The 18,024-nt window shown below is 47.5% G+C and overlaps 2 protein-coding genes across 5 annotated transcripts in view; both read left to right on the forward strand.

The window, feature by feature from the left end:
* Nucleotides 1–664: 664 nt before the first annotated feature.
* Nucleotides 665–14,354, forward strand: LOC134428001 (uncharacterized). The gene is made up of 5 exons (XM_063174256.1): nt 665–1,113; nt 1,213–1,296; nt 10,172–10,243; nt 13,487–13,592; nt 13,972–14,354. Exons 1-5 carry the CDS (start codon nt 1,105–1,107, stop codon nt 14,352–14,354), a joined length of 654 nt encoding a protein of 217 aa, XP_063030326.1. The 5' UTR covers nt 665–1,104.
* A 100-nt stretch (nt 14,355–14,454) lies between these two features.
* The window catches only part of USP32 (ubiquitin specific peptidase 32), a 63,384-nt gene continuing 59,814 nt past the window's right edge, over nt 14,455–18,024 (forward strand). For 3 of the 4 annotated variants that reach the window (XM_063174133.1, XM_063174135.1, XM_063174137.1), the window contains exon 1: nt 14,455–14,561. In XM_063174133.1, the coding sequence (XP_063030203.1) occupies nt 14,504–14,561 (58 nt within the window). In that variant the 5' untranslated portion in view covers nt 14,455–14,503. Of the gene's footprint in view, nt 14,562–15,269; nt 15,292–18,024 lie in introns of those variants that run through there. The other variant, XM_063174136.1, reaches the window with a different exon arrangement.

Here is an 18,024-nt window from a genome sequence, read left to right on the forward strand (position 1 = left end):
ACGGGCTGATCCTGGCCCAGCTCCTGGCCCGGCCTTTATTCCCTCTTGTATGGGAAGATGGGGAGCTGCGGGGTTTGCTGGTGGCTTTTTAGGGAGCAAAAGGATGGAAGGGTGTTTGGAGGATTTTTCGCTTTTTAATACTCATTTGAGGGGCAATGCTGTTTGTCCTTAGCTGAGGGGCTGTCCCAGGCCTGCAGGAAGGGCTGTGCTGGAATGGAGCTGCATTTCCTCTCTGCAGCCCCCCAGGTTTCAGGGAGCAGGGGCATGTGTCACCAGCTGCCTCCCTGGGCTGCCAGCTGCTCCTTTAGTGCCTCTCCTCTAATCTCGGCTGTCTCTGCTACCAGCAGGAATTTGGGTTTGGCTTTTTCTTTACAGTAGGTTTGATTCCCTCCTGGATGGAATATCTTCTTGAAGCCTTAGGAAGAAATAAATGGTTTTGTTTCCCCAGGAACTAAAAGCAAAAGCTGGCTGGCTTCCCCTTTGTCTCTAGCTGTTTACCTGTGGCCTCACACTTTTTTGTGGTCTTATCACTTCCAGCTATCAAATGACCACAGCTCCCTTCTAAACATGAAGCAGGCAAATGTCCCAGTAACCCAACAAAGTAGTCCTTGTTAGTCCCTGTTTTCAGGTTTCCTCAAAACAGTTTCTTGGTTGACACTTTTTTCTTTTTTTTCCCCGTGTCTATCTGATTCTAATTATTTTTTAATGAACTCCCTCAAGTCCATGTTCCTTGTGGACCTCTGAACTTCCTGGAGCACCCAGCCTTTGCTCAGGAGATGTTTATGGTTGGCTCTGAGTTAACCCTTTGGAGTTTGTGTTCTCAGGGAGCTTGATGTCCTTTCCTGCCCTTGTACAGGTGATGCTCAGGCGCAGAGACCACAGGCTGTGACTGATCTTGTGACCTGTTTCAAAGTTTAATTCCTATAGAATCAGATAAAGCTATGGATCAGACTGGATCTGTAAAGCTTGACTGGAAGCATGGGATGAGCAAACAGCTCTGAAGACTGTAAACATCACTCAGCCACCCAGAGCAGCAGGGAAAGTACTGCTGATAAACAGATTTCTCAGTAACAGGCTTCTCCTTTGACATGGATCAAGCCACAGATGCTGCAGGTATGGTCATCCCCTTAAATCAGTACAGCAGGAACACCTTTTGGAGATTAAATTTCCCATTTTCTCATCCATTTGCTTGTTCTTGATGTGCTTTTACAGACTGTGCAGTTGCTTTGTGTCCATCTTGAGAAGAGGGAGACAAATTCCCCCCCAAGAGCAGAAGGCAGGATGTGGATTGTGCATGTGAGTACAAACTTCATCCTCCTCCTTCTCCTTCTGCTGCCCAGGTCTGGCTTGAGAGTGTAACCACTGACAGACCCTTTGCACAAAAATAAACTTTTGTTCTGATCGGGAACAGGGGCCTTGGGCTGCATCTTGGGTGATCTTAGGGAGCTGGCTGGAGCTGAGACTTCAATTCCATCCCAGTGTAATGGGAATTCAGGGTTATCTCCTTCACAGGTGATGGTGCAAGCCAACAGCAGTGAGATTTCTTTCTCCTGCATGACATCTCTCAGTAAACTGTCCTTGCCAGGGAGAAGCCTGGAAAGGCTTGGAGTTGAAGGGATTTTGTTTTGGAAGTTTACTTGCAGGCTTTCACAAAGAGCACTGCCCTGTGCTGCTGCCATGGGCTGACCAGTCAGACAAGTGCAATTGTTGTGTCCCTGGGACAATTGGTGCAATTGCTGCAGCTGTGACTCAGCTGTGCTCCTGTGCCAGGTCGCTTCTGGCACCCTCAGTCATCCCCAGGCTGCACAAAGGCCTCTCTCTGTCTCTCTCTCTGTGAGGTCTCTCTGGCCTGGTGCTGCTCCTGGCAGAGTTGGGATGATCTTGCTCAGGAATTGCTCTGGTGGTGCTGAGCTCCAGCTGAGCCCAGTGCCCACAGCAGGTACCACCTTGGGAAGGCACCTATGGGTGGGTTTGAAACAAAGGCAGGTTCTTGATCTCAGGCTGTCTTAGGGAAGTTTGGCTTTTACCCATGGCTGCATTCAATAATGACAAAAATCCATGAAGACAAGCCCTCCCCCTTAAGATGTCCGTGGCATTTTGCCTCCTGTGTTTTCTTCCTCCCCCTTGTCTGGGTTTTGCTGTCAGCTCTGGATGCAGGAGCCTTTCACAGGCAGGTGCTGAGCAGATGCAAAGGGAATTTCTTGCTAACCTTGCAGTGAGGTTTGCTTGGCCCACCTGAGGTACGTTGCAATTGTTTAATTCAGATTAGGATTTTAGTGCTAGGTGTTGCTTTACACAAGATAAGCTCTGCAGAGGGAAGCAGAGGTGATAGCTGAGAGTGTAGCTGTGCTGCCTCAGCCTGGCTGTTGTGAGGATTCTGTTAGAAGTGGTTTGGGTGAAGGGGGTGCTGCAAATGCAGCTGTTTCTCAATGCCTGTTCCCAACCACCCTCTCGCTGTGCCAGCTGCCTGCAGTTGTGTCACCTGTCCCCACTGTGACAGGCAGCTCCTCTCCTCCTCACCTGCAGAGACTGGAACAAGGAGCAGCCAGCTGATGTCCTCACCTCTCCAGTCAAGGTGCCAAAGGGCAGCAGGGTCCTGGCTGGTCAGAGCCAGGAGAAATGCAGCCTCTCCAGCACAAGCTTTCTCCTGTAGTAGCAGCCAGATTAAAGCCCTTTAGGAGCTCCAGGGACAGGAGCTGGATGTTAGCACAGGCATAACCCATATTTGCATGGCCATATCTGTGTCCTTGTGAGATTATAGCCCACATGGCATGTGACTGCAGTGTGGAATGGCTCTCCTGGCTTATCATGTGTACACTTGGCTCTGCAGAGGTCTGAGAGGGCCTTGAGTTCCCCTTGCAAACCCAAGGCTTTGTTCTCCCTTTCAGTGCTGGCTGCGCTCGGAGCTCAGCCAAAGCCAGGGGTGTGCAAGTGGGAGGCACAGATGGACTTCTCTGGCCAGCCTTCATCTGAGGAGCTTGCTGGATTTAGAAGTTGTCCATCACCCTGGTTCACTCCTGAGAGATCAGGCATGACAGAAGCCTGTGGCTGTGTCCTTCCCCCTCCTTGGGGAGACAACACTGATTTCTCCTGGGAAGCCTCTCTCCTGGAAGGTGGCATAAGACAGACCACATCTCTGGAAATCTATCACATTATCCTGCCTACCTACAACAGGAATGCTTTGAAAGGATGTTCTAATTGGATGGGGAAAATCAGAGTACAAACAGATTATGTCTCTCCTGTTTCTTCCCATGAAGGAAAGGAGCCCAAGTGCCAGTCAAACACACTGTACTGAAACAGTGCACCTCAGGGAAAACTCATCCCCTGACAGCTCTCCTGTGAATATTAATTTCTCTATTTGAGTGTCTTCATCTTCCAGGAGCTGTGCAAGTGCAAACATTAACCAACTCCTCTGGTGCAGCAGCTCTTGCAGGGCAGAGCAGGCATGGAGCCAAAAAGGAAGCAGTTGTGAAGATGTTGTGTGTCTGCTGCTGGTTGTTATTTGCTGCTTTGGGCAGATCTACCATGATTACCACGTGTGATGTGATGAATCTGGTGTATGTAATATATGCAGGCATTTGATATGGTATTTATGTACTGGTAGGTCACAGGAAGGAGAGCTGATAACACAGATAAATGTACAGGTATTCTGCATTGTACTTAAACCAACTGCCTGTACATGTGGTTAGTTAAACATCAACCCCAAACACTGCTGCCAGATGTACTGCAGTGCAATGCTAAATAGGAATTGTAATGGGGAATGTTTTCCAGCAACCTGTCCTTACCAGGAGGGTGGTGAATGCTCTGTTTGATGGAATGATTAATGATATTCAGCTACTGCTTGAACTGTAGGGGTGGAGGCTTTGCTAATTCCACCTGGAAATTCCTTTCCTGGAGCTGAAGGGTGATGAAGATGTTCTCCCTGCAGCTGGGTGCCTATTGGCTCCAGTTACCAAATCTTGTGTCAGGGGAAGGGAGCTGAAAAATAATTTGGGCCAGTTTTTGTTTCTGTGTGGCATCATTAGAGGCATCTGAACTGCCAGAGCAGTTCCTTTCTGGTACCTGCAGGGAGCTGCTCATTTAATCACTTGTTTGCAATTAATGTGGTCTAAACACAAGTGTGAATGGTGACCAGTGGTGTGGGGAAAGCAGAAACACACCTGCATCTCTTTTATCCACCTCTGGCACAATCAGGTGTGTTCCAAGTGTTCCCAGACTGGGAGATACAGGCAGCCAAACCCTCCAGAGTGCCCAAAGGGATAAGTGACCAACCTCTGGTGCTGGTGCTCCTTCTCAATAGTTGTATTTTCAGGTATTCCTGCACTGTTTTAGTTCTCTAGATGTTTGTCTCCAACTTCCCAGCCAGCTGTTTGTGAGCTGATTGTTGGTGTTTGCCAATGTCCTATCACTTTTATAGCTGCCTGAAGTCCTCAGGAACTGAAAGAGCATTATCAGCTTCCTCCACACTTCTTCAACTTGCAGCCTGTGAGAAACAGGATAGTTAAAGGCTTTTGTTTTTATCGTGCTTTGTAAGTTTTTAGGGGTTTATGCAAATTAAAATAGGCATTATTAATGAGATGTTAATGAGCCCATCCCTTAGGTGCTACTTATAAAATCAAATCTGTAACAAGTTAGATATCTCTCTGAACTGAAAATAATTTGACTTCTTTTGTTAATCTTTTGGATGATGAAATATGAACTCTCTAGGTGACACCAGCCTTGATCACTTCCTCTCCCCAATGACTCAGAGAAGGCTGGAAAATGATGAGCCTGCTACACATCTCCCAGTCGGTGCTGCCTGGGGAATGGGGCAGGGGACAGCATTTTCCCTCTCTGAGCCATGGCACCCCCCAGTTTCACAGCCCCTTGGTGGCAGAGGCTCTCAGTTCTGTATCTCCTTTGCAGGATTTTGGTGTCTGTCCCAGCCATGTTCTTTGTTTGTTTTTGGTTTTTGTGTCCTGGGGTTCCAAGGGCAGTGAAGCTCAGGCTCGTGGCAGCATTCAGCTCCTGTCCCTGTGCTGCCACTGCTGCCCTTTGCGTGCTCACCCTGCCTCTCCTCTCCCTGCTGTGCTCCCACCCCAGTGCCCTGAGCCTGACCCTCGTGCACAAGGGTGGCTCTGCTTGGAGTGCTGCTAAACTCCCACTTAGCGCTCACTTCAGTTCATGGATATTCCAGAGGAAGTCAAGTTTTGGTTTTCCTTGTATTTTGGCTTTATTCAAAGGAAAAAGCAAGGAAGTTCCCCTCCAGTTCTCTGTCAGGAGAAGTGGCTTCATTTCTCTTTCTTAAAGCTTTGAGCAGCCTGTTATTCTTTAAATAAACCAAAAAAAAGGGCAGTCTTCTTTATGGTCTCTTGTATGGTGGTGCAGGGGAGTAGCTGTAGTGAAACAGGCTCTGCTGAGATTGGCAGGAGGAAAAAAAAGCAGAGCATGGATTTTATTTCTGTGATGTTCTGATGCCCTCCTACCAGGCTGGAAATGCTGAACGTGAGCCTTTGTCTGGCATATGGGGATTTGGAGAACAGTTGCTAATTACAGCAGTTGTGCTATCTTGCTTAAATGGCTTAAATAATATATTAAGTGCCTTTATGGTCTCCCACAACATGCTGGAATGCACAGAAGTGCATATTCTGCTGTTTATAGCTTATGGCAGGAGTAACTTGGAGAATATTAATCTGCCCCAAAAATGGGGTTTGAAATTTATTGCTTGTGTAACTCCCCATGGGGTCTCTAGATGCTCAGATCCCCTGTGCAGGGTGTTATCCATGAATTTCCATCTTGGAAGGTGAAGTTTAATCAAAAGGAAAGACACTGTGGATGGCTGTAGGGATGACAGGGAAGGGTCATGGCACACTGCTGGTCAAGCATTGTGGAGTTAGTCTCAAACTGGCAAAGGTAAAAAATGTGGGACCCGGAGGAGACCACAGGAAGTCTCATTCTATCTTATTTAAGGGATGTTCTCATTATTTTCATTAAAATCTAATTTGAAATTAGAAACATGTTACTAAGCATCATATCTAGAAGTGGGAGTGTTCCAGGGCCTAGATTAGCACTTATCCAGAAAAAGAAAGGTATTATGTCTGCTCAGGAATCTTTTTTTTACCCCTTTTCATGTTTTTATTTAGCAAAAATTCTGTTAGTCATCTGTTTCCACCCAGATTCCCGTGTCTCTTGCTTCTAAATCTCCAATTTCTATTTCTGCTGTTGTACCTAATGTTTAGAGAAAATGTGAGAAGAGCGTGCTGTGAATGTCTGGTGTGAGGAGTAACTGTGGAGCAGCTGAGCAGTGCTAGCCAAGGGCTCCAAGAACCTGGGAGGGCACATGCTGAGGGGGAACACAAATCACAAAGTGACAACAATGAAAAGATTGGCACATTCTGACCCCTAATCTGGTTTAGTTTGACATAGCTCTCTGTAAAATCACAAGTTCTGTTAGAATATGCTACTAATTAGCAATATTTCACCTATCTGAAATTAACAGGCTCGGCAGAGTAGGAAAAAAGAAGTATTTTTGTCTGGTTTATCTTGCTAGTAGCTTGAAAACAGGGAGGTGAGAAACTTGTGTCAAATCTTGAAGTATAATTTTGCAATTAAAAGACTGAGGAGAAAGTGTGATCTGAAGACCTTCAGTTTCCTCACCGTGCCATAAAATTAACAGCTCTCTTCATTCTCATTCTGGTTTAATATTCCTGCAGAGAAGGAAGCAGAAAGAACTCCCTGGGCTGGCTGCAGGGGAATGGAGGAGCTGTTACTTAGGCAATAACAGGGCACAGGCTGGGAGGGGTTTGGGCTGGCATTAGCTGGGTAATGCCTGCACAATGCTCTGGATGTTAGAATGTGATTTATATCTAAAGCTAAAAACAGAGAGATGCTCTCTGGGAGATAGGAAACTGTTTGCAAGCACCTCCTGATTGGCTTCCCAGAAATTTTCAAGGTCATGCATGCACCAGCTTGCAGGGATGCACAGCTGGCACCTCAGCACTAAAGCCAGAAGAATCTCAACTCAAAGGCTGTTAGTGAAATGTGTGGGTAAAAATAGAAGGATAAATTGAAACTACCTGAAAGTGGAAGAAACAGCTGGGAAGTGATAAGAGAAAGCCAAATGAGTGAAGAAACTCTTGCCCATCATTGTGGTGTCCAAGTGCTTTATAAAAACCTCAAATTGCTCCTTCCTTGAATATACCAATTTTCTTTGTTAAACTGTGACAATCTGGCAACCTTCATCCACCCTGAACTTGTCTTCTATTGCTAAGAATCTACTCAAGACTCTACTCCATACTCCAGGCCTAAATTTTATTCCAATTGCTGGGTCAAAAGCTCTTCTGAGAGTACCTGGACTTTTACCCAGAGGCTGAGTGAGTACCAAAGGCTTTTATGGATCAATTAACCATACATTTTAGAAAATAAATATACATGCAAATAGCTAATAAGGTAGGCAAAATTCTGATTAACCCCTAATGCTTTACCTTGCTGCATGTGCACAGTCAATTCCTAAGAGTGGCAAAGCAAAATGTTGTCAGAACTGCATGTTCAGCACTGATCTCTAATGTTTGGGTTTGGGAATCCTCTGGAACACAGGGACAGGCACCGAGTGTTCAGCTGAAATGACAGGAAAACAACCTGGTTGTCAGTGTCCTGCAGGGGCTCTCTGCTGGATTCAGGGGTGGGGTGGCTTGAGCAGATGGCAACTCATCAGACTGTTTTAGTTGCCTTCTTGGCTTGATCAAACAGTTTTTCATTGGCTCTGATTACAGGCATGATGCCATCTTAGATAATGCCTCTTGATAAAGGACTTTAAGGTCCTTAATTACTATTATTAGCCATTTGACACCATAAAATAGAGGTCTGTTGTTTTAATGCCTGTTTCCTCCCTGTCTGCAGGGTGTCTGGAGTCTTTAACAAAAACAGGGAGGTGGAACATTTAGAACCTGATCAGAGGTAATGTGTGCATGCCAGCAGAAAAATGTGTGTGTGTGTGTGCACATTTGGATGTGCCATTGTCCAGAGCTCTTTCACTCTGTGTTGGGAGAGCACTGAACTGAGACATCAGCCTTTGGCAGGGGCACCAAGGCTGGCAGGTTTCTCTGTTTGGGGATGTCCTTTGTTCAATGTTTGAATCGTGTGAAACCTTAATTAGCAAATAAGAAGCTTTGGCCTTCCCTTGCAAGTTCTGAAGCAGAATTAAGGCAAGTGCCAGGATGTGCCAAATGACACAACAGCTCTGGCTCTGTGGCTTTTGTTTTGCTCTGCTGCCCTGCTGTTTTGAGATGTGCTTCCCACTGGATCAGCTGCTGGCAAAATGTTCCCCAAGTTGGTCTGTGTTTGATGCTTTGGTGTTGCTTTCTCTGTACACAACAATCAAAGTGCTGCAGTGCTGGGGACGCTGTGAGCAGCAGCCTTTGAGCTGAGAAGAAAGCAGCCCTTTCTTTGCAGGGGAGAGGTGCCCTGTGGTGCATCCCTGCCCGCTGTGTGCTGTGCTCTGGGGCCACACAAACTCCTCCTTCCACCAGGCAATCTGGGCCTTCCCAGAGCACAGTCAACATGAGTCACTTCTTGCAAAGCCACTCCTTTCATTTGAACTTCTGGTATTAATTATTCGCACTTCCTCCTGTCACAACGCTGGTGTTTTTTACTGCCCTGGATGGAACTGCAGAGAAATCCTTTACCTCCATTCCAACACCACAGTGGTTTCTATCTACAAGGGAACACAGAATTGCTTTTACCAAATACATTTCTTCTCCCATTGTTTCCTGATGACAGATACTATTCTTAATCTATACAGAGACAACACTTTGAAATGGGAGATCTCTATTTCCCTCAATTGTTGGTACGTTGATAAATCATAGCATGTCTCACTTTCTGAATGACACGTGTCTGGATTGCAGTCTGCCTCTTTTTTGTCACAGTTTTTCAGTGCTAACAACAGTCTTGCCAAAGCTCATCTGTTCCCTTAGTGTGCACTCCAGCAGGCTGATTAATTCTGTCACACTTTCCCTGTATAAGGCATAATCAAACAGGTTGATAGAAAAGGGAAGGACGTGATGTTTTTATAAATATCCAAGGCATTACCCTTAACTCCTGACTGCCATTAGCTGTGGCACCCTGTTACTCCTGGGTTGGAGGAGCAGCAGCAGAGTCTGCCAGGAAGGAAGAGTTTGTCACTGTTCTTTGTGGGCCTCAAGTGTGATCGTGCCATCCTTCCACGCACAGGGAAGCCTTGCTTAGGAGAATATCAAGAGTGGAGGGTGCCTTATGGTGTTTTCTTCTCTGTCTCTCAAAGGCAACTGCAGGAAAAGTGGGGGACCACTTACCCACAAACCTTAAGATAGCTGTGAACGTGTGTGACGTGCCTCACTTTCCTGGGTGGTGGAGATCCTACTATTAATAACAGGAGTGAAATTATGGATTGAGCAGTGATGTGAGCAGCGCTTCTGAGCAGCTTTAAACCTGTCACGGGCTCCCTGAACACAAACAGCCAGGGCTCAGTGGCTCAGCAGAAACATTCATTAATTCTCTCCTAAAGGGGTGGCAGAATTAAACAGAGGTAGCCCACAGGTCAGATGAGGCCTGAGGGATGCTCCCACTTCCCTTGCTGCCCTTTCCAGAGCCTGGGCAGTGCCATCCAAACCCTGCTCCTGTACCTGCCACAACCTGATGTACAGGTCTGGCATTTGGCGTGTGTGGGTGTGCAGAGCAGGGCTGTCACTCCTGCCTGTGCAGCAGTGCCTGTCACCCCCACACTGAGCTGTCACCAGAGCTCAGCCCTCTGGGACAGAGGGACGCTGTTCTCTCCCTGTCCCCGCCCCGCTTGGAGCTCACCAGGAAAAAGGAGGGGATGAGGTGGCTGCTGCTGCTGCTGGGAACCAGCAGGGGATGATGCCAGGGCAAGGGCCTGGCTGCTGGGACAGGGAGGTGGGGATGGGCAGCTGCTCCAAAAAGTCTTGGCAGTTCTGGGAAGAGGGGATCTCTAGGGCAGGTGTGAAAAGAGAAGTGCCCTCAAACTGGAAATGAGGGAAAAAATCCCAATCAGCTCACTCTGAGAGTCCCCTGGCTACACCACACTGCAGCCCTGGTGAGCACTGCCCTCATTAGCATGTCCCTTCAACAAGGGGGATGACTTTAATTTCATTTTTAAATACTTTTAATAAATTACATTTTTCGTTTTCCCCTGCAGTATTCCACTACAAAGCTCATACTGGCAATAGTGTGGGAGTACAGCCTACATGACAACAGTAGGAGGGACCTGGTAAGAATCTGCTCCTTTTATTTCCCCCTGAGTTCATATAAATCTGTCACCCTCTGCTACCACTCTAAGCCACTTGTTTCCTAGAAAATGTGGGATGTGATAGAAGTTTCACTTTGAATATTGTTCTGTTGTACTCTGAGGAAGCCTTTTGTATTTCCTCTCTCTCTGATAACATCAGAACCAGACTGGCAGATGATGATTCGGGGTATTTTTCTCATTCACCAGTTCACTGTAATTAGATATGAAGCCATTTAGCTCTGACCACTGCAGACCTGATTGAACCCTCTTATTGCATCTTGGTCTCTCTCCCACTTTCTACTCTTCTCAAATATTTGGGATGTGCTCTGCCACAATCCTGTCAGGGCTGTTTGAAGCAGGAAGGGGTAAAAGTTGTCCTGTGTTTGTCCAGTGCCAAGAAAAGTCCTTAAAAAAATAACAATATCCAGGGTGAGGAGACAGATATTGGGGCAAGAGGCACAGATTTAGAGGCCAGCAACAAAGTTGCATTTTTGGCTTCTGTTTTAGTGACTATGAATCAGGAAATCCTAAGGCCTTACAGTGCTGTTCTCAGAAGTGTTTTTGAGCCACTGAAGCAGTTCCTCTGCTGTTTGGCTCATCCCTTCTGAGTTCAGGCCTTTGCAGTGCAGCTCCAAGCCCCCTCTCCTCGCAGTGCCTGCTGTGGGCTGAGCTGGAGCCAGGGCTGTGGATTTTCCCTGTTCCCAGCCCTGGACTGCAGCAGCCTGGCAGAGCCCCACAGCTGCTGTGCTGCCAGGCTCCTGCTGCTCCTGTGCAGCAGTAAATACCTGCTCTGCCTCAGATCCTTGACAGTGATGCAGAGACACTTAAAGATATTTGCTAAGTGCTCGTGAATTAGTTTTTGATTAGCGAATAATTAAATAAATTCCAGCAATCCAAAGGACACGTGCCCAGTTCAATTTGCATATGCAGCACTTCTCTGTGACAAGAGAGGAGCTCCATTCATCCAATGCAAGTCTCAATTCGCTGTATCTTAATTTGATTTACCTTTGACACAGCATTTAAATAGCAGCAACATTTAATCTCGTGCTCTCCAATAAGGCTTCAGTAAAAACTTACTGCCAGACCTAACCCAGGGTTAGCACACACAGCCTTATCTCTGGGTTCTTGCTTCAGTGCCTTTGAGAACATGCTTAATTTAATCTGAACAAAGACACTGCCATCGGGAGCTCCAGCCTGGCTCTCCAATCCAGGGGATCTTTGTGATTAAATTTGGTGCAGGCCACCGTGTGTACAATGGATCCAGTAAATGATTTTGAAGTGCACTTCAAACAGAATTCTGCTGGTTCTTGGACACTGTCTGTACCTCTGGCACATGAGGGATGCTGCTGTAGTTGGGTTTTTCCTGAAGTGTCACACCTAAAGTGTCACACTTTTTCTTTGGAAAGGGGTCTGGGTTTTTTGTCAATAGGAAGTGTTAGCCATTATTAAGAACCATCACTCCATCCTTTTTCCTTCCCACAGTGGAAGGAACTCCTCCCAGAGGGTTCTGCTTCCTCGTTGCACCAAATACCCAGTCAGCTGTTTGTGACTGTAACCTGGTGGCAGGGTCTGATTTGTAATTATAATTTCAGTCATTCATTTTTTTTCATGATTTATCTGTCATTAAACCCCCCATACTGCCTGAGAGGGGGGTTTGTGTGATCTGTAAGTAGAGGCTCTGTCTTGACATCACAGATAAAAATGGAATAATTCTGCAAACTGTGGTGGCTGCAGAGGCGTTGGGTCAGAGTTGTCCTGGCAGGGTCCCTCAGTGCTGGGTGTAGACAAAACAGGGCTGGCAGTGTCCTGTGATCTCTGGTGAGCCCTGGTGTCAGGGGCTGGCTGTTGCTCTCTAGAAAGAGCCTGAGGATAAACAGCCATGGAGAAATTGGCCTGAAAAGCAGCAGGAATTGGTGTGGAGCTGCCCTACCCCAGCACTGAAGCTGCTTCCTGCTCTAATTGCTTTCTCTAACTGCTCTGCCAGCTCGGGGCTGGCTGGGTCCCAGTGCTGCTCCTTCCAGGCAAAATGGCACTTGGTCATTATTTTTGTAATTCAGAGGAGAAACCAAAACATTAAAATATTATTACTGGACCTAAGGTCACACAGGAACACGACAGAGAAGTCAGCAATTAAACCCCATCTCCTCAGCTGAGAGTTAATGCTTTAAGAAAGGGATCCATCACAAACAGACCATGGCTCTAGGGATGCCATGGAATATTTCTCTTAATCACAAGATAAAACAGATTTCTCCAGCTGTTTCTGGTATTGCCAACTTAGGCTTTTGATTGACATGTTGCCACATTTGTTGAATTCACTCTCAGATGTTTTAAAGATGTATTTTGTATCTAAACTGAAAGCTGGTTGGTGAGGAACTATGTTGAGAAGAGAAATGTAAAGGTAGAGTAGGAATAAGAGCATATATATATATCAAGGCAGCTTGTATCCTCTTATTCCTCTGCTGCCTTTACATTTACCTTTACTCTTTACATGATAAATACATAATCAGTGGCTGATGAGTGAAGCATATTTCCACCAATTAAATTTATATTTTTAAAAATCACTTAAGTTCTCCCCATCACCCTCATGAGAGAGGTAAAAGGTCCCTTTGTGGCAGATTTTATGCTTGAAAATGATATGGTTTTTTTGATATGCCACAAATCTAAGATAAAAAAAGAATTCAGAAAAGATACAAGAAGGCTTTATGGAGCTTATTTCATTTGTAGTGTGTTTGCACTTGGATTACATGAGGAGAAATTTGGCCTTGGAGCCTGTGTCGCTGTAAGCAGCATTCCTGGCTTTGCATATCAGATATGAAATTTGTTTGGAATGTTTGCTATAAAAATACCTACGCATGAACTTACATCAGCGAGAAAGCAACTCGGGCTTGACCTTTCTGCAGCTCGATGTGGCAAGATCACTCCGTGCGGAAACAGTAACCGAGGGAATGGCTCGCAACTGGTGTTTTCACAGGCTTTGTTTCAGGGCAGGAACAATCCTTGGAACAAGCTGCCCTTAGAAATCAGTGTTTTCTTTCAAACTCCTTATTTTCTGCTCGGGAGTGACCCAGGGTAGGTTACCAGGCTTAATGTTGTAACAAAGCCATTTGGGAAATCCTCCCATTCTGTGTCAGTCCTGGGCTGAATACTAAAAGCAAACATGCTGGAGAACAGCAAAGGGCAGGGGTGGTTTTGATCCTTTTACAATTCAGCCCGTGTTTGTTTCAGACAGTGAAAAGACATTTTAATGGAACAGGAACCTCCTACTGTCACCCCATGCCTGCAGCCCTGCGACTTAGAGGACTTTTTGAGGAGAACCACCGTGGCCTGAGAGGTTTGAGGGGGCTGAGGGGCTGCTCCCCCTGAGAGGTTTGAGGGGCTGATCCTGTAAGGTTTGAGAGGCTGATCCCCTATTATTTTTGGGGGGGTTGAGGAGCTGATTCCCTGTGTGGTTTCAGGGCAGAGAGGGGATGATTCCTGTGAGGTTTTGTGGGGCTGATCCCCTGTGATGATCCGAGGGGACTGAGGGGCCGTTCTCTGGCGATTTGAGGGGGCTGAGGGCTGATCCCCTGTGAGGATCTGAGGGGATTGAGGGGCTGTTCCCGGTGAGGATTGAGGGGGCTGAGGGCTGATTCCCTGTGAGGATCTGAGGGGATTGAGGGGGCTGTTCGCTGTGCACTTTGAGGGTGCTGCGACTCTCACCCTCCCACCAGGGCTGTTCCGCCGGGGGCCCCATCGCACCGCAGCCTTTCTCCTCTCGCCGCTGCACGCTACGGGAAGCGCTGACAGCTTTCGCAAGCGACACCTTCCGAAGCGCCTGTGCCGGGGCAGAGCCAGGTCGTTCTTCGTCACACCTCCTTTCTCTGCGGCCGCGGAGCCAACCGGGAGCCGAGGAGGCACCGGCGCGGCCGCAGCGCTGCAGAGCCCCGACCATCGCAGCCGCTGCTGCTGCGGCTCCCCCTCGGCCGCCCCTGAGGGGACGCGCGACGGCGCCGCCGGGTGGGCGGGCGGGAGCGGGGGGCTCGGCGTTGGCCAATCAGAGCCCCGCCCCGGCCTCCCCGCGCCCCACGTGACGCGGCGCGCGCGCCCCACGTGACCCGCGATGGAGGCTGCGGCGGCGGCGGCGGGGCGGGCGCGCGGCCGCCGCCTCCTCCTCCCCCCGCCCCCCCCGGGCGGCCCCGCCCCCCCTCCCCCGTCGGTAGCGGCTCCGGCGGGCGCCGCCGCGGCCATGGACTGAGCGGCACCATGGGCGCCAAGGAGTCCCGCATCGGCTTCCTCGGCTACGACGAGGCCCTGCGGAGGGGTGAGGATAGGCGGCGGCGGGGACGGGAGGCTGGGTGGAGGTTGGCGGGGAGGGGTGCGGGGGCCCCGCGCTGCCCCCCGGCAGCGGGCGGTGAGGCGGCACCTCCATGACGGACCCCGCGCGGAGGCACTCGCGCCGTTCGGCGGCTCCTTCCCCGCTGCCTTCGCCCCTCCGCCGCGCCGTTTATTTATTTATCTTACCTATTTATTTATTTATCTCTCTCCCCTTCTTTAAGGCGGCCCCGGCAGGGCCCGGTGCCGTGCCCTCCCCGCCGCCCCTCGGCCCGGCCTCCGCCTGTGGCCGGCCGGCATGAGGCGGGCAGCGGCGGGCTCCCGGTGTGGCGGGGCTTTCACCCGGCTCCCGGCCCTCCCGCTCCTCGTGTTTACCTCCCCGTGCTCGGGGATCACGCAGCCGCGGCTCCGCATGGCAAGATGGATGTGGCGTGCGTGGCCCGGGCTCGGTGTCGCCGCTTTAGCCCGGTTTAGGGTCCTCCCGGAGGATTTAAAGAGCGGCTAGCGAAGGGAAAACATAAACAAGCTGAACGGGGAACGCTCGCAGCTGCGGGGCTCCAAGGCGACGGCAAGCTACACCCTGGGAGCTCCCTGGCTCTGGAAGCGATAGCCAAGTCCAAGGACAAAGAGGGACAGGAATTGTCAGCAGTAAATGCTGTGCAGGCAGGACAGGTGTCGGTAATTGTTGCCCTGTTGTGCGTTCCCGTGATGCAGCGCAGGTAAAGCAGCTCACCTGTTTGATATTTAAAGCCCTGATAAAATTCGTAAGCTCGAGCCAGTCTATGGCTGCCCTTTTTATTCCTGCTCGCATGTGAGAGGCATGTCAGGAGTGATAAGGGAGAACTGGGAGGAACCGCTGGGTGTTAACTGAAAAAGAAACAAATTGACGTGAAATGGGGTTTTTGTTAAATATTTTCTTTTTTTTTTCTTTTTTTTTTTTTTTTTCTGGTGGAGCCTCTGAGGGATGCCATGTCAGATAGGAAATGGAGCAACGTAGTGTCAAGCAGGAGAAACAAACGTATGATTCAAAGTCACTTGTTACAGAATTTAAACATAACAGCCCTGAAGGATTTTCGCTGCTAGTGAAAGTATGGGAAGTCTTTGAAAGCTCTGGTGCACGTATTTTTAGAAGAGCTGGAGTTATAAATGCAGCTTGGTAGAGTTGTGAAGTTAAATATATCAGGGAGCGTTTGAAATAAGCTGTTTGGTGGAGAATACAGTCATTTGGTCACAATGTATATTCCAGGGTTCCTAAATAAGAAAAAACAAGTGTTTTGAATTTTAAAGTTAGATTTAAACTCTTACATTGCTTCAAAATCAAGGCAGTTGTTCTTGATGCTTCATAAGTAATAAGATTGATTTCTTCTTAATAAGAAATTATTTCTGTGCAGTGAATATAATGCTTTTCTTTGTTATTTTTTTTGATGTTTTTCTTCTCTATATGAGACCTTCAATACTGTTTTTCTGTAGGAGACCAGAAAGGTTGTTTTAGGCACTCTGTTATAAATTGATGTTTTGCTAAATAACTATGTTGTTTACTTAACCAGTGAATCACTGTATGTTTAAAACAGGCCAGTTATCAAAACATTATTTGTTAGACCATTCCTACTTCCACAGAACCTTGCTGCTACTTGTGGCATTTCTGTGGACACAGAGATAATGGATGAACGTAAATGTTAAAGAAAATCAAATATATTTATCTCCAGTTAGATCCAGCTTCTCTACCACTGTTTCCTGGTTCTTAAATGGTGAGAAAGTTTTGGATTAGGTGGTATTTGTACAGATTTTTCTGCTGGGAATTCTTTGTGAGCAGTCAGTGCTGGTTACCTGTACTTGTGCTAATCATTCAGAATGCTGTGATCGTATTTTTGAGTCGCCAGTTTGAATTTCAGTTGTTCAGAATATCTGGGGAAAATGCTGCTTCTGTCAGCTTCAGAAAATAAGGCTGACTTTTAGGCAGCTTCATTTATTGCAATTCCATTTTGGTAGTAAGCAAAGGTTGTGAAGGTGAGGGGAGTTGTGGTTAAAGGCTCACAATATAAATAACAGTAGCTAAAATGTAACTTCTGCTCAAGGAGATGAAAGTGCCAGAGCGGCCTGGTGCTGATGGCATGTCCCACCCTTGAACAGGAGACAATCCTGCTGCTTTATTTTCCCCTTTTTCCTTGGCACAGGCAGCTGACAGTGCTGAGGATGGGCACGCTGGGGTTGTCCTGTGTCCACCAGTGCAGGTCACAGCAGTGTCACCAGCCCCCCTGAGATCTCCCTGCAGTGGAAAGCAGGATGCTATTTTAGACATCTCTTTTTATGAATTTTGCCAATTGTGGTCGTCTTATTTATAGTAGCCAGAGGCACAGAGTGGTGTTGCTGTGGAAAAGGTATGAGATGAGAAGTGAGGAGAGCTATTCCTGACCCCTCAGACCTCCTTCTGAGGATGGATTCTTTGTGAGGAGATGAAATCCTTGGGCAGGTCATTAGAGGTGAAGCCAGAAGTGCTTTGTTCCAAACTGAGCATAAAATTGTCACTTATTTTATCAAACTGAATTTGTGGTGGCATGAACTGGTACTGTGGCTCTTGAGCTTGTTGCTTTTTTCTTAGCCAACAGCAGTTTTCTGCTAAGGGCAGTGCTGCAAGTCAGCCAGTTCTTGTTTTGGTGGATTTTCCAATGTTTGTCCCTGATTTCCCACTCCTGTCCTATCACTGTGTCCATCAGGCTGGCTGGGTGCTCTGGCCTTGCCAGGGAGATGGTGCTCTAAAGTCTGCCTTGTCTTTTAGCTCTCTCAAAGAGCAGTCTTTATAAAAACTTTATAAAATAAATAATTTTATCACTATTGTGTTAGCTCCTGTATTAGCACAGCAGCTCCTGCACTGTCCTGTGTTGTACATGCAATATTTTAATAAGAGTTCTAGGAAAGAGATTCCTGTGTGGTATTGGTGGCCAGTTTATCTCAGATCCCTATGGATTGTATTTTTCAGTGGCTGTTAATGTGTTTTGCTTCAGTAACTTTGAGAAGATAATTGTAGTCCGGGCATAAATTTATGGAGGTACTTGTGAATTAGGAAACTGTAGAATCTGTAGTCAAAGTTTCTGTGAATGCTACTTAGAGCAGGTGTAATTCAGGCCATTTCCAGCTAAATTATCTATGCTAAATATTGAGTCAGGGAACCACTTAAAAGAAATGTTGGTGCATAATCATGGATCTGTCAAATTTGGGCCAGAGAGGAAGGCAGAGTTTTCCTTCTGCTCAAAGCAAGGTAAAATTTTTGTTTCATGAATGCACCACATCAGCATGGTCAGTGAGCATAGAATTTGGAGAAATGAGTGACTGCTGATAAATCCATTTAATTGTGTTTGGTCCTGTGCTCAGTGATCTCTGAGAAAAAGAGCAGAATGAAAGCACAGAAACAGTGCTGGTGTTGGAAAATGTACATGCAGCTGAAATGCCAGCTA

The sequence above is a fragment of the Melospiza melodia genome, chromosome 21 (assembly GCF_035770615.1).
Source record: "Melospiza melodia melodia isolate bMelMel2 chromosome 21, bMelMel2.pri, whole genome shotgun sequence".
Taxonomy (NCBI): Eukaryota; Metazoa; Chordata; class Aves; order Passeriformes; family Passerellidae; genus Melospiza; species Melospiza melodia.

Coding starts and splice junctions, on each gene's coding strand:
- LOC134428001 (XM_063174256.1), top strand. Junction 1,297..10,171: donor GCAGGATGTGGATTGTGCAT/GTGAGTACAAAC, acceptor TTTCCCCTGCAG/TATTCCACTACAAAGCTCAT. Junction 13,593..13,971: donor GAACCACCGTGGCCTGAGAG/GTTTGAGGGGGC, acceptor CCCTCCCACCAG/GGCTGTTCCGCCGGGGGCCC.